The sequence below is a fragment of the Orycteropus afer genome, unplaced genomic scaffold, assembly GCF_000298275.1.
Source record: "Orycteropus afer afer isolate SDZICR_OR568_19922 unplaced genomic scaffold, OryAfe1.0 scaffold00108, whole genome shotgun sequence".
Lineage (NCBI taxonomy): Eukaryota > Metazoa > Chordata > Mammalia > Tubulidentata > Orycteropodidae > Orycteropus > Orycteropus afer.
In genome coordinates, this window is record NW_006921695.1 from 6896498 (window position 1) to 6910834 (window position 14337).

Sequence of the window (14337 nt, forward strand, 5' to 3'; positions counted from 1 at the left end):
TAAAGCATCACCTACCAACTGAAGAGAAAAATATCTTCATAATTTGTCTTCCAGGTTATTATTACTTTTAGTATACCATGTAACAACTCTTCATCATCTATGCTTTTGGTTTGTAGAGAAGAATTGAAAATGGCAAAATATCCAAAACCTCCTGAAATAAAATTCAAAGTAAATTTAAAAAATACATATTGCTACTATAAAAAGGAAATCCTTCTACTCTGAGAAGTGTTCAGGTTAAGAACTTTAAAATTAAAGTCTCATACAAAAGAATCAGGAAACAAGCTTGTAAACTCCACAGGGTAGAGACCCTATATGCATACTGACCACCTAAGCACAGTACAGAAATTTTCTTTTTTTATTAAATGTTACTGTGCTTTACACTACTGATGCTGTTTTTGTCTTAGTTTAAGTACAAGACTTACTCAGTAAACCCAACTTGCAAATAAAAACAAAACAGCCATAGCTATAGATTGCAGTTAAATAAGAATGGAGAATAGAACATGTTGTTCCATAACTCATACATTGATTTAATAAGCATCTACTGTGTCTACTAGGAAGCTCTTAAGGGTCTATATTCTTCAAAATTGCTAGTTTCTTCTCATCCTTTAATTCTCAGCTTAAAGATTACCTCCTCGCCACACATTCTCTTGAGTACCTAAAGCAAGGCTTCAAACTGGTTCAAGCTGGTTCGTCATGGCCAAAAAGTGATACCAGAGCAGAACCAAATTTTTAAAATGTGGGTGAACTAGAACACTAACCAGAACAGGAAAAATTATGGGTCAGATCTCCGCAAGAAACTAACCTCCCTCTTAGATAACAAGGGCAGCATGCATGTAGCATAGCAACAAATCTCTGAACTGGCTGAGTGGAAAACAATGGTACCTGGCTCAAAGATGGCGGCTGACCACACCACTCAATGTATGCTCCTCTCCACAGTCCAGGCAATAATCCAATGTCATACATCAAGCTCCTCACTATGCCACTTTGAGTCTCCCATCACAAAGATTCAGCCCATAATTTTTCCTGTTCTGATTAGCATTCTTGATCACCCAAATTTTTAAAATTCAGATGTTATGGTTTCACTTCATCTGCCATGACTGAACCAGTTTGAAGCCCTAATGTATGCCTCACCCAACTTACCTATTCACCTGTTCATTGCCTTGCCATTGAAGAACTAATTACAATCTATAACTATTATTATTTTACTTATTTACTATTACCTCTTCAATTAGATGAAGGTAGAAACTTTGTTTTATTCACCATTGTATACTCCTAGCACAATTCTGCATTATAGAGAAATTTATTTTGACTGGCTAAATGAAGACTAAATGAACAAATGAATGCCTATTATATACTATGCTACATGCTGGGGAGAAAGAGATGAGGAAAATCCAATCTCTGACCTGAAAGGAACTCATCTTAACCTGTGGATGACTTAAAAAACAAATTAGAATACAATATGGGTAAAGACTGGGCACTAAGAACAGGAAGCAGCTATGCCCATCTAGGAAAGTCAGGAAAGCCTTCTTGAAGTTCATATTTGAGTCTAGATTTATAGCTTGCAAAACTAGCAAAGGCCCAAGGTATAAACTGTAAAAAGATATAGAACGTTCAAAAGTCATGACAATTTTTGGAATCCCTGGATGGTGTAAACAGTTAAGCACTCGACCACTAGCTGAAAGGTTGGCAGTTTGAACTCACCCGAGAAGCCTAGGAAAACAAGTCTTTCTAAAAGGGAAAAGCCTTGAAAATACTATGCAGCAGTTCTACTTTGCACACATGGGGTCACCATGAGTCAGAATCAACTTGATGGTAACTAACAACAACAAAAAATGTATACAACAAAAATCATGACAATTTAGTATGGCCATGGTACAGGGTAGAAGTGGCAGAAAATAAACTAGAGAGGACAGTTGCAATATAATTGTAAAATATCTTATATGCCAAACCAAGAACTTTGGATATTATCTTGTAGGCAAAAGGAAGTGAAACAAGAAAGCAAAGGATTTTTTTAAAAAAAGAAAGATAATCCTTGTGGGAAAACAGAAGAGACTCAAGTATAATCAGAAACCAGTGACTTTTAGTAACAACTACAAGTATTTGTTTAGCTAATTCTCTTTCATCTCCAGGGCAAAACTGGATGTAAAATTCAAAAACATTTTGTTCCCTTTCATGTCTTCTTCCTATCAGGCCTCTGTGCAGTTGTGTACATGCTAGTCTATGTGAGCAGCACCTTGGGGATTGTGTATAAAGCAACCATTCTTCCATTTTGCCTTCCTTTGCTTACAACCTACACTGCAGAAATCAACTACATTCTCAGCAGGTTCTTCTTTAGTTCAACTTAATCCTATTCCAAAACTGCAAACCCCAATCTAACTCCACAGTTTAACTCTGTAAGTGAAGTCAATGGTGAAGCTTAATTCCACAACAATTTATCAACAGCCAGGTGAGCAGTACCACTTGGCAAGTTTTTTTGTTTTTGTTTTTGTTTTTTACATTAATGGGCAGATTCTTCTACTATTTCTAACTTTCACCATCCTTCTTAAAACCCACTATCCAATTTCCACTCAAAAATGGCCTAGCCTATTTCACACAGAAAATGCTTATTAGTCAGGAACATATGACCTTCCCAAACTCATCTAAACTCTATCTGTATCCATCCTTGCATCCCTCCTTACCTTGTCTCAGAGAAAAGTCACACTCCTACTCAAGATAATTTTAACTATGCTCTAGATACTATCCTATTTGTCCTCCCCCTCATCTTCTCAGTGGGAATTTTCTTCTCTGTCTCTCCTCTATCTTCATTCCTCCTTCTTCCTTATGTCTTTCTCTCAACATAGGGATTTTCCCTTTGACCGTGTATGACTGCAGCTTTCATTCTCCTATTTAATTGAATCAATGGCTCCTTACTACCTACAGCTTAAAGTCCAAAATTCTTAACCTGCAAGACTAGGCCTTCATGATCTGTATCCTACTGCGGTATAGTAAATTACACAGTGTGGCTTTTCTAGCCTAAGTCTTTGTAAACTCCATGGTGGAATTTGCTGTGAGCAACTGAGTAGCTCCTGATTGTTAAAGTTACTCACCTGGGGTATTTCTGGGAAGTGCTCTCTCTCTCCTCTCTCTCTCTCTCTCTCTCTCTCTCAGATGTATAGAAGTCTGATGGGATTGGTTAGTTTGACCATTCTGCCAGGCTCAAAAATGAGCCCTCCTAGAGGCAGAAGGAGTCTCTCTGATTGTTGGCTGAGAAAGACGTGCTGCTGAGAGAAATGTGCTCCTGAGACATGCACTTGCTGAGAGAGACACAGAAAGACATGCACTGCTGGGAGAGGGACTGAGAGAGACTATTGGCTGAGAGACTGAGCGTATTCTTGAACTTGAATTGTAGCCTATTGTTTCCCTAATAAACCCCATAATCTCTGAGCTGTGTGTGGCCACTGCAGCGAATTATCGAACCCAGCAGAGAGGTGGTGGGTACTGTGGGAAGAACAGTTGGTGTCAGGGTTGGTGAAAGGGCTGGAGGGAGGCAGCATGTCTGGCCTCATAGGAATAGGCCTTGGGCTACCGATGGTGGTTCTGTCTTCCTCTTGTGGGGTTAGAGGAGGTCAGAATATGCAGCCTCTCTGCCCCTTTTGTACCTATCTTTTTCAGAATTCACCTTCTGGTCCACCCAAACACCCTATGCTCCCAACCTTCCACCTTAAATACTAGCCAAATTGTGTTTTTAAGTGCTCAGCATGCCCTTCCCCATCTATATCCACAGGGAAAATACTTATTCTTCAAGAGCCATTTGAAATGTTTTTGTGAATCTCTCTAGAGACCTCAAAGCAGAGTGAAAAACTCCTTCCCTTCTGCTGCTTCCACAATAATTTTGCTACATGTAATGTCATACCTATTTTCTCTACCAGATTAGGACAGGAACTGACACATAGCAAATGCTCAGTAAGTGTTTATTAGAAATTATAAACAAATTAACTAACAGAGTGTAGAGTATCAAGAAATTTCAAATCCAACAAAAACCATTCCCTCTTTGGCCTTCATATTGGTTAAGAATCCCTTGGTTAAGTCATTGGTTAAGAATCCCTTGACTAGGGAAAAATGAAGCTTATGAAAAAGAAATGATTATAGGGCATTTGTGAGTATAAATCTTCCCTTAGGAATGTAGCATCTCTGTACTGTCAAAGTGGTAAATACTCACCAGAAGTATAAACTAAGAACAAAAATCAGTTGTAATTGAATTTACCTCTATTAGATTTGGTTTTAGATATTAAGAAACACTTCTTTCATCTCAAGCAATATTAACTTAATGAAATATTTACTTCAAGCAACTAACCATCAATATAGTAAAGGTCCTCCTTAGGCCAGGCCAAAAGTGCAGGTATGCATTCAGCAATGAATTTTTTCTTTTCTTCTTTCAACAAAAATGGACAGAGACTTTGAATGGTATGCAAATTACCTTCTGTTAGTGGAAAAAAACTGTTTAAATAAAGGAAAACATGAATTATATTGAATCTAAATACAGAGTTATTTCAAAAAATTCCTCTTACTCAAATTGCTCAACAAGACTAATAATTCTACTATACAAAATAAATTTAGAAAAGAAAGAAACTATTTAGTCTTCTAATTTTTAGCTAAACATATATAACTTTCCCCCATGTATAATTTTAATTATAAAACTAACTCAATGGCAAGTAACAACAACATGTTTGGGTAACTTCAAACCACTTTCTGAAAAAGCATAATCAATTTGTACTTTCACCAAAAAATCTGAAGATTTTATTATTCTAGGAGCTCTGGTAGCGTAGTACCTAAGGCATCTGACTGCTGACAAGAAGGCTGGCAGTTCAAACGCACCAGCCACTCCTTGGAAAGAAGGTTGGGCAATCTACTACCATAGTGATACCACCTCAGAAACCCAAGGAGGGGTCACTATGAGTCAGATTCAACTCTACAGCATTGGGTTTGGTTTTGATTTTTATTATTCTCGGAAAATTGGTCGATAAAATATGTTTTACATTTTCTTTGAATTATTGCTACATAAATATTTCATATTTTGTAACTGAATTATCTAGTCATAGCCTTTGACTATTTCATCTAAAAATTCCATTTATCTCTGTCATACATTGAACTGTGTCTGCCAAAAATATGTGTCAATATATTGTGTGGTTGTCCTCCATTATTTATCTGATGTAACTGTCCTATGTGTTCAAATCATAATCTCTGCCTGTGATTTAAAGAGGCAGGGTTAGGTGATATTAAAGAGGATTAGGTTATGCTTGTTATATTAATGAGGCAGGACTAGAGTGATATATAATTGATGTATAATTGTAAAATGTATAATTTATGTATAATTGATTTATACAATTAGCATTGTAAGGAATATCTCTCCCTTACACAATAACACAAAATGTCAACATAAAGAGCTAAATGTAAAGTACAGATCTATAAAAGTCTTAGATAAGAATAAAAGACGTAATATCTTGGCAATGGCATCTCTCCTTAACGGTCTAGAACAGTCAGAAAACAGCAGAAATTAAGAGAGATGGTTTCATTCAGTTCATCAAGTCCTTGTGAACAATCTCACCTCCTTCCGTAAGACCTGTCAGAATAGTCAACACATGGAAAGTACTGGGGGAAGACAGGACAACTGATGAACAACTGGGAAGCAGTGCAGGATGGCAGTGTTTCCATGAGCCCTCCCAGTCATGTGAGAACCAAAGACCTGCACAAATGACAACCTAAGGCCCTGAGATTTCTAATTGCAATTAATCAGGCCATCTGACCAAATATAAGGAGATTTCTGAGATGTGGTTGCATCATCTTTTATTTACAAGACATAAAAGAGAGAGAAGCTAGCAGAGAGAGGGAAACTCGGTACAACCAAGAAAGAAGAGCAGGAGGCAAAAGTTCTTTTGGACCCAGGGCCCCTGCAATGAGAGGACTAACGACAAAGACCTTCCCTCAGAGACAAGGGAGAGGAAACCCTTCCCCTAAAGATAGCACTCTGAATTCAAACTTCTAGCCTACTAAACTTGTGAGAAAATAAATTTGTTTGTTAAAGCCATCCACTTGTGGTTTTTCTGCTACAGAAGCACTAGAGAACTAAGAAAGTATCCTTGGCATATTTTTTAAATTTGGATACTTTTACTGATTCATAGAAGTTATTTATGAATTCCAGATATTAATTCCTTATTAATTTTCTCCCAATCTGTCATTTTTTCCTATTAACTTTTACTGTACTTTTATCATAAAGAAGTCTTCATTTTTCTAAAGTCAAATATCTACCTCTTCCTTTATGGATTCTGGATTTTGTGCTCTGCTTAAAAAGACCTTCCTTTTGCCAAGATTATATATCTTTTATTCACCTCTAATACTTTTACACATCTGTCTGGTAACATAGTGCCTACCCACCAGCCACTCCTCGGAAGGAAGGTTGGGCAATCCTACTTCCGTAGCGATACTGCCTCGGAAAGCCAAGGAGGGGTCGCTATGAGTTGGGGCCGACTCGACGGCAAATAACAACAACAACAACAAGGCATTTGACTGCTAACCAGAAGGCTGGCGGTTCAAACCCACCAGCCACTCCTCGGAAGGAAGATGGGGCAATCTACTTCCATAGTGATACTGCCTTGGAAACCCAAAGAGGAGTCACTATGGGTCGGGTCCAACTCGAGGGCACATAATAACAACAACTTTATAATCAGTTCTTTATGTGGACATTTTGTGTATCACGTAGGGGAAGAATATCCCTTAAAATGCTAATTGTACAAAGTACAAAATTCTTCATTCTTTCCTCATTTCCTTTCATTTAATGTCCACATTTTCTAAACTTTGTAGTCTTCATTTATTATAGTATTCTTTAGTCAGGGGTTACCAAGGTGACCAATTAAACTAAATTATAAGAATACCTGTCTTCTTCTCTTCTATAATGGTGTTTTACGTCCTCAGATGTAATGCTTCGAGAAAAGATCAACTTAACAATAATAAGAGACCAAAGGGTGCCATTTTCTTTGGATCTAAAAATGGAAAAAAAAAAAATTATTATTTTCTGTTTCAAAAGTTTACTTAATGAGATTTTTTTAACACTAGGTACCTTTTACAGAATTGATTAAATAACCAAGTGAGAGCACCAATTCACTCAAGTATCTGAACCAAAGCACTTGCCATTACCCATAACGTTGGAGTTTCGACTTTTGATATTCCTTCAAAACTGGTACTGAGGGGACTTCTGGTAAGATGGCAAAAAAGGAAGACAAGCTACACAGACTCTCTTCAACAAAAAAAAGAAAAACCAATTGGCAGAGATACAAAAGATAATCCTGGAGCCCTGAGCTTTGAAAGAACATATACAGAAGTGGATTAGGCACCAACTAGTAGTAAAACCTGAATGAAAACAGTGAGTACAATGACAGACGGAGCTGTAGACTGTCAGCTACTCTGATGGAACCAACAGCCTGAATATTTCCAAGTGGTGCTGGGACCTGAGAAGTGACCTAAAGATCAGTCCTGGTCACCAAGAGCTGCAGAGATGACGGTGCTGGTGATCTATGACTAGGAAGGAGAACAGCAAGGAAGGAGACAACCTGAACTGTAGACTTTTGCCTGTCCAGAGGGCATAGCCATTTCAATTGCTTGTAAGCAGTGGACAGTTTGGATATTTAAAGTGACAGAGGGTGCAGCCATTTTCAATGTTTATAAGAGGCAGCCATTTTGAATATTTAAAGTGACCGAAAGTACAGCCACTTTGAATGTTTACAAGCAGTGGCCATTCTGGATATTTAAAGTGACTGAGGGCACAGCCATTTTGAATCTTTACAACTGGTGGCCATTTTGGATTTTAAAGTGACAGTATTCTCATTCAGAATGCAGGGACCTAAAAATAGGCTCTGTTAGCCAAGGACAGCAGGGACATATGGAAGGCTGCCAATGGGAAAGGACAGGTGGTGAGGGTATAAATGCTCCCAACTAGCGAACAGAGGAGCACAGCACAGTACCCTGCTTATGGAGATAACATCCAAAGAAAACGAAAATCATAGGCAAGTCACTCCAACATACAATCACCAATTAAATATAAACACAAAAACATCACAATGCCTCAGAGACAACAGAGCATCACAGTCCACACAAAGAAGCAAGATAAAGCAGGAGAAACAAGGGACCAGGATACAGACCCAAAACACATCCCTGAGGAAGACACAGCACTGGAACTCCCTGATAAGGAATTCAAAAGAATTATATTTAGGCATCTTCAACAAACTGAAAGACAGATCAAGAAAAACACTGACAAAATTGAGGAAAACAAAGAAAAAAACCCAGAATAATTTCGAAAGACAATACAAGAACAAAATAACAAAATAAACGAAAAATTAGAAATAATACAAAATTTACACATAGAAATCCAGAAGATTAATACTAAATTTTCAAAAATAGGTAAGACATTAAACAGCAGAGGAGTAGAACTGAATCAATGGAAGACAAAATTACTGAGATTGAAGGCAAATACCTCAATATTTTTTTAGAAAGCAATCAATCAGAAAAAAGATCAAAACAAAAATGAAGAAAGTCTAAGGTTCATGTGGGATACCATCACAAAGAATAACCTACGTGTAACTGGAATTCCAGAACAGGAAGAGACTAATAAAGCCACAGAAAAAGTTGCCGAGGATGTGCTGGAAGAAAGTTTCCCTGGTATGATGAAAGATGAGAATAAATCCTTTCAAGAAGTACAATGAATCCCAAACAGGATAGATTCCAAAAGAAAACCACCAAGACATATCATCATCAAATTCACCGAAACCAAAGACAAAGAAAGAATCCTGAAAGCAGCATGAGAAAAATGAAAAGGTACCTACAAAGGGCAACCAATAAGACTAAGCTCAGATTTCTTACAAGAAACCATGCAGGTGAGAAGACAATGGGATGGTATATATAAAACCCTGAAAGAAAACATTTCCAACCAAGAATTATGTACCCAGCAAAACTGTCCCTCAAATATGATGATAAAATTAGGACATTTCCAGATTAGCAGAAATTAAGAGAACTTGTTAAAACCTTACAAGAGATGCTAAAGGGTGTCCTTTGGACAGAGAAGCAACAACAGGCAACAACAACTGACCATTAACACATATGGTGACATAATCTAGAAATCAACCCAGCTATGGAAGTATCCAAAGTAAATAAGCCTACAAGATTGTCAACAGGGAACTAGAGACATCAACTGACAAACGAGGACAAACTACAAACCAAAAAGAGGGAAAAAACTTTATAGTTACAGAACTTCTAAATGGTAGAAAAGTCAAGGCAACTACATGATAGGACAAAGTTTTCTAAACTTAGAAAGAAAACTATAAATCACAGGGTAACCTCAAAGAAAAATGATAAACCTTCACATCAAAATAAAAAAGAGGACCAGCACAAATATTTAGCAAATACTAAAACAACAGCAATGAAGGAAGTAATAACATGAATCATAAACAAAATGAGCTCAGCATAGATAATTATAAGAAACAAAGAAATCAACATCACAAAAAAAACACATGGCAAAAATGACAGCAACAAATTCATACTTGTCGATAATTACATATCTGGCAAGAGACTTATCTCTAAGAGTTATAGAAAACTCCAACGCCTCAACAGCAAAGGAATTAAAAATCCTATTGAAAAATGGGCAGAAAACATGAGTAGACACTTCACCAAAGAGGATAGTCAGGTGACCAGCAAACACATGAAGAGATGCTCACAATCACTGGCCATCAGAGAGATGCAAATCAAAACAACAATGAAATATCATCTCACCCCAGAACTGATGGCAAGGTTCTACGAGACAAAAAATAACAAATGCTGGAGGGGATGTGGAGACTCTCATACACTGCTAGTGGGACTGTCAAATGATACAACCACTGTTGTAAGCAATAGGGCAATTCCTTAGAAAGCTGGAACTGGGATACCATTTGAACCAGCAATCTCATTATCCGGTATATATCCTAGAGAGGTGAGAGCCAGGACAGGAACAGGTACATGCACACCCATATTCATCACAGCACTGTTTACAATAGCAAAAATATGGAAATAACCATGTGCCCATCAATGGAAGAGTGGATGACCAAACTGTGGTACATACACACAATGAAATGCTATGCAGCACTAAAAATAACATAGAGTCTGCAAAATGCTGTATAACATGGATGAACTTGGAAGACATTTTCCTGAGTGAAATAAGTCAATCACTGAATGACAAATACAGTATTAATTTGTTGTTGTGAAGGGTCAAGGAAAGGTTTATGTATGGAGGGAAACTTTCTTTGTTAGTTGCCGGGGTGGGAACAGAGGGGAGAGGAAGAAACACTGCAAAAAAAAAAAAAAGCATTAACCCATGTCACTTTAGTTTTATGTATTTCACTGCACATAAATTATATTTCAATAAAATGCATTAAAAAAAATCAACAAGACTAAAAGTTAGTTCTTCAAAAAGATTAATAAAATTGACAAATCACTGGCAAATTTATAAAAGATAAAGAGGCAAAGAATACAAATAACACAAATAAGAAATGAATTGAGCAATGTCACAACAGAACCAACATAAACTAAAAGGATAATATCAAGATACTATGAAGAACTATATTCAAAAATCTAGAAGAAATGGACAGATTTCTAGACACATACTACTTACCTAAACTAACAGAAGCTGAGGTGGAAAACTGAAACAGATTCATAACAAAAGAAGAAACTGAACAAATCATAAAAATAATTACCAATAAAAAAAGTCCTGGCCCAGACGGTTTCACTGGAGAATTCTACTGAATGTTCAGAAAAGAACTGACACCAATCCTACTCAAACTATTCCAGAACATAGGAAATGATGGAATCCTCCAGGATTCATTTTATAAAACAAGCATAACCTTGATACTAAAACCAAGCAAAGACATCATTAAAAAGGAAAACTATAGACCAATATCCCTCCTGAGTAGAGATGCATACATACACACAATGGAATACTATGCCACCCTAAAATCTTCAACAAAATACTAACCAATAGACTCCAACAACTTCAATAAAAATCTTCAACAAAATACTAACCAATAGACTCCAACAACATACCAAAAAAAATAATACATTATGACCAAGTGGGGTTCATATCAGGTATGCAAGGATGGTTCAACAATAGGAAAACAATCAATGCCATCCATCACATAAATAGAACAAAGGAAAAGAACCACATGATCATATCAATTGATGCAGAAAAAGCATTTGATAAAATCCAACACCCATTCCTGATAAGAGAATCTAAGCAAAATCGGAATAGAAGGGAATTCCTCAACATAATAAAGGGCACATATGCAAAACCAACAGCCAACGTTTTTCTCAATGGAAAGAGACTGAAACCATTCCCCTTGCGAACAGGAACGAAGCAAGGATGCCCTCTATCACCACTTCTATTTAACACTGTGTTGGAAGTCCTAGCCTCGGCAATAAGACAAGAAAGGGAAATCAAAGGCATCAAGATTGATAAGGAAGAAGTCAAACTATCCCTATTTGCTGATGACATGATCCTATACAAAGCCAAGAGACTCAGCAAAAAACTACTGGAACTAATTGAGAGATTTAGCTTAGTGGTGGGATACAAGATCAACATACAAAAACCAGTTGGATTCCTCAACACCAGCAAAGAGATTGATGAAAAGGAAATAAGGAAATCAATACCATTTACAATAGCTACCAAAAAAATATTTGGTAATAAATCTCACCAGGGACACAAAAGACCTGTACAAAGAAAACTACAAATCACTACTCCAAGAAACCATAAAAGATCTGCATAAATGGAAGAACATACCACACTTGGACAGAAGGTTGAACATTGTGAAAATGTCAATACTACCCAAACCAATCTATACATTCAATGCAATCCAGATCCAGATCCCATCAGTATCCTTTAAGAATATGGAAAAACCAATCACTAATTTTATATGGAAAGGAAAGAGACTTTGAATAAGCAAAGCACCATTGTAGAAGAAGAACAAAGTAGGAGGTCTCACACTCCTGGATCTCAAAACCTACTATACAGCCATGTTAGTCAAAACAGCCTGGTACTAGTACAAGGACAGACATACAGACCAATGCAAAACAATGCAACGCACTGCAGTCAAGTCGAATCCGACTCATAGTGACCCCTCCTTGGGTTTCCAAAGCGGTATCACTACAGAAATAGATTGCCCAACCTTCCTTCTGAGGAATGGCTAGTAGGTTTGAATTTCCAGCCTTCTGGTTAGCAGCAGTCAAATGCCTTAGGCACTACACCACCAGCTCCTAACACATAGACCAATGAAACAGAATTGAGAACCCAGAAATAGATCCATCAACCTATGGTCAGCCGATTTTTGACAAAGGGCTGAAATTCATTAAATGGGCAAGAGATGGTCTCTTTAACAAATGGTACTGGCAAAAGTGGATATCCATTTGCAGAAAAAGGAAACGATATCTGTAACTCACACCATATATAAGAACTAACTCCAGATAGATCAAGTATTTAAATGTCACACCTACAACTATAAAGTTTCTCAAGGAGAAACTAGTGGCAAATTTAGGGGTCCTATTTTATGGCATAAATAGACTGTCAAGCATAACCCAAAACGCACAAACAGCTGAAGATAAACTCGATGAATAGGATCTTCTAAAAATTAAGTATTTATGTGCTTCCAAAGACTTCTCCAAAAGAGTAAAGAGAGACCCTACAGAGTGGGGAAAAAATATTCAGCAACAATATATCTCACAAGGGACCTATCCCTAAAATATATAGAAAACACCAACACCTCAGCAACAAAAAGATTAACAATCCAATTAAAAAATGGGCAGAAGACATGAACAGACACTTCACCAAAAAGGATATTCAGGCAGCCAGCAAATACATGAAGAAATGCTCACGATCATTAGCCATCAGAGAGATGCAAACAAAACAACAATGAGATACTATCTCACCGTAGCACTAATGGCAAAGTTCAACAAGACAGAAAATAACAAATACTAACAAGGATGTGGAGAAATTGGGACTCTCATACACTGCTGGTGGGACTGTAAAATGATACAACCACTGTGGAAAGCAGTATGGCGATTCCTTAGAAAGCTGGAATTAGAAATGCCATTTGACCCAACCATTCCATTACTAGGTACATATCCTAAAGCAGTGAGAGCCATGACAAGAACAGATATATGCACACCCATGTTCATTGCAGCACTATTTACAATAGCCAAAAGATGGAAACCTAGGTGTCCATCAACTGAGGAATGGATAACCAAACTATGGTACATACACACAATGGAATATTATGCCACCCTAAAGAATAACGTAGAATCTGCAAAACACCACTTAACGTGGATGAACTTAGAGTACATTATGCTGAGTGAAATAAGTCGATCATAGAAGGACAAATATTGTATTACTCTGTTACTGTAAAAAGTCAAGGAAAGGTTTTTATATGGAAGGAAATTTTCTTTGTTGGTTACCAGGGGTGGGAAGGGAGGGGAGGGAACACTGTTAGATAGGTACAGAGAAGTACTGATTTGGGTGAAGAGAAGGGCAATGTACCAAATGTGAGTGATCAACATGGTGACACTGAGGAAGCGGAAGTCATACAGAGGTACATGGGAGGTACAGACAACAAAGATAAACTCTTTCGCACCTACAGTACTGCGTTGTCAGTGAAGGCAAACATGGATGTAAGGGTGAATAGATGAGTGGACAGGATTAACTATTAGGTATGTCTATGTGGGGGGAGGTGCTCTGATAGTGTAGTGCCTAAGGCACTTGACTGCTAACCAGAAGGCTGGCGGTTCAAACCCACCAGCCATTCTTCGGAAGGTTGGGCAATCTACTTCCATAGTGACATCACCTTGGAAACCCAAGGAGGGGTCGCTATGAGTCAGATCCGACTCCACTGCACGTAACAACAATAATATGCAGGGGGTAGTGTGCCCAAGACCATGTATAGGGCTGGCAGACAATGTTTCTACAAGTGTACTGCTATGTTCTATAAGAATTCTCAGGTATATTGTAGAGCGGACAAGGGACAAGGTTGTAGTTACTTTTTGGGCACAGCCAGATACCCACAGGGAGCAAGTGGTTGAACCTGTGGGCTCAGAACCATAGTCACAGAGGACATCAAGCTCAATTGGCATAATACACTACACAAAACATTGTTCCACCTCTTACTTTGGCAAGTAGCAACCGGGATCTTAAAAGCTTGCAAGCAGCCATCTAGATGCAATGATGGGTCTCTCCTCGTCCAGAGCAAAGAAGAATGAAGAAAACCAAAGATTCATGGAAACAATTAGTCCAAGCAACTG

The 14337-nt window shown here is 37.7% G+C and overlaps 1 protein-coding gene across 1 annotated transcript in view; it reads right to left on the reverse strand.

Moving 5' to 3' along the window:
- LTN1 (listerin E3 ubiquitin protein ligase 1) overlaps positions 1 to 14337 on the reverse strand; it is a 135362-nt gene that overhangs the window by 23856 nt on the left and 97169 nt on the right. The window contains exons 18-20 of the mRNA XM_042781334.1: positions 6909 to 7016; positions 4334 to 4476; positions 16 to 151 (exon numbers count right to left, since the gene is read on the reverse strand). Of these exons, the coding sequence (XP_042637268.1) occupies positions 16 to 151; positions 4334 to 4476; positions 6909 to 7016 (387 nt within the window). The remainder of the gene's footprint in view (positions 1 to 15; positions 152 to 4333; positions 4477 to 6908; positions 7017 to 14337) is intronic.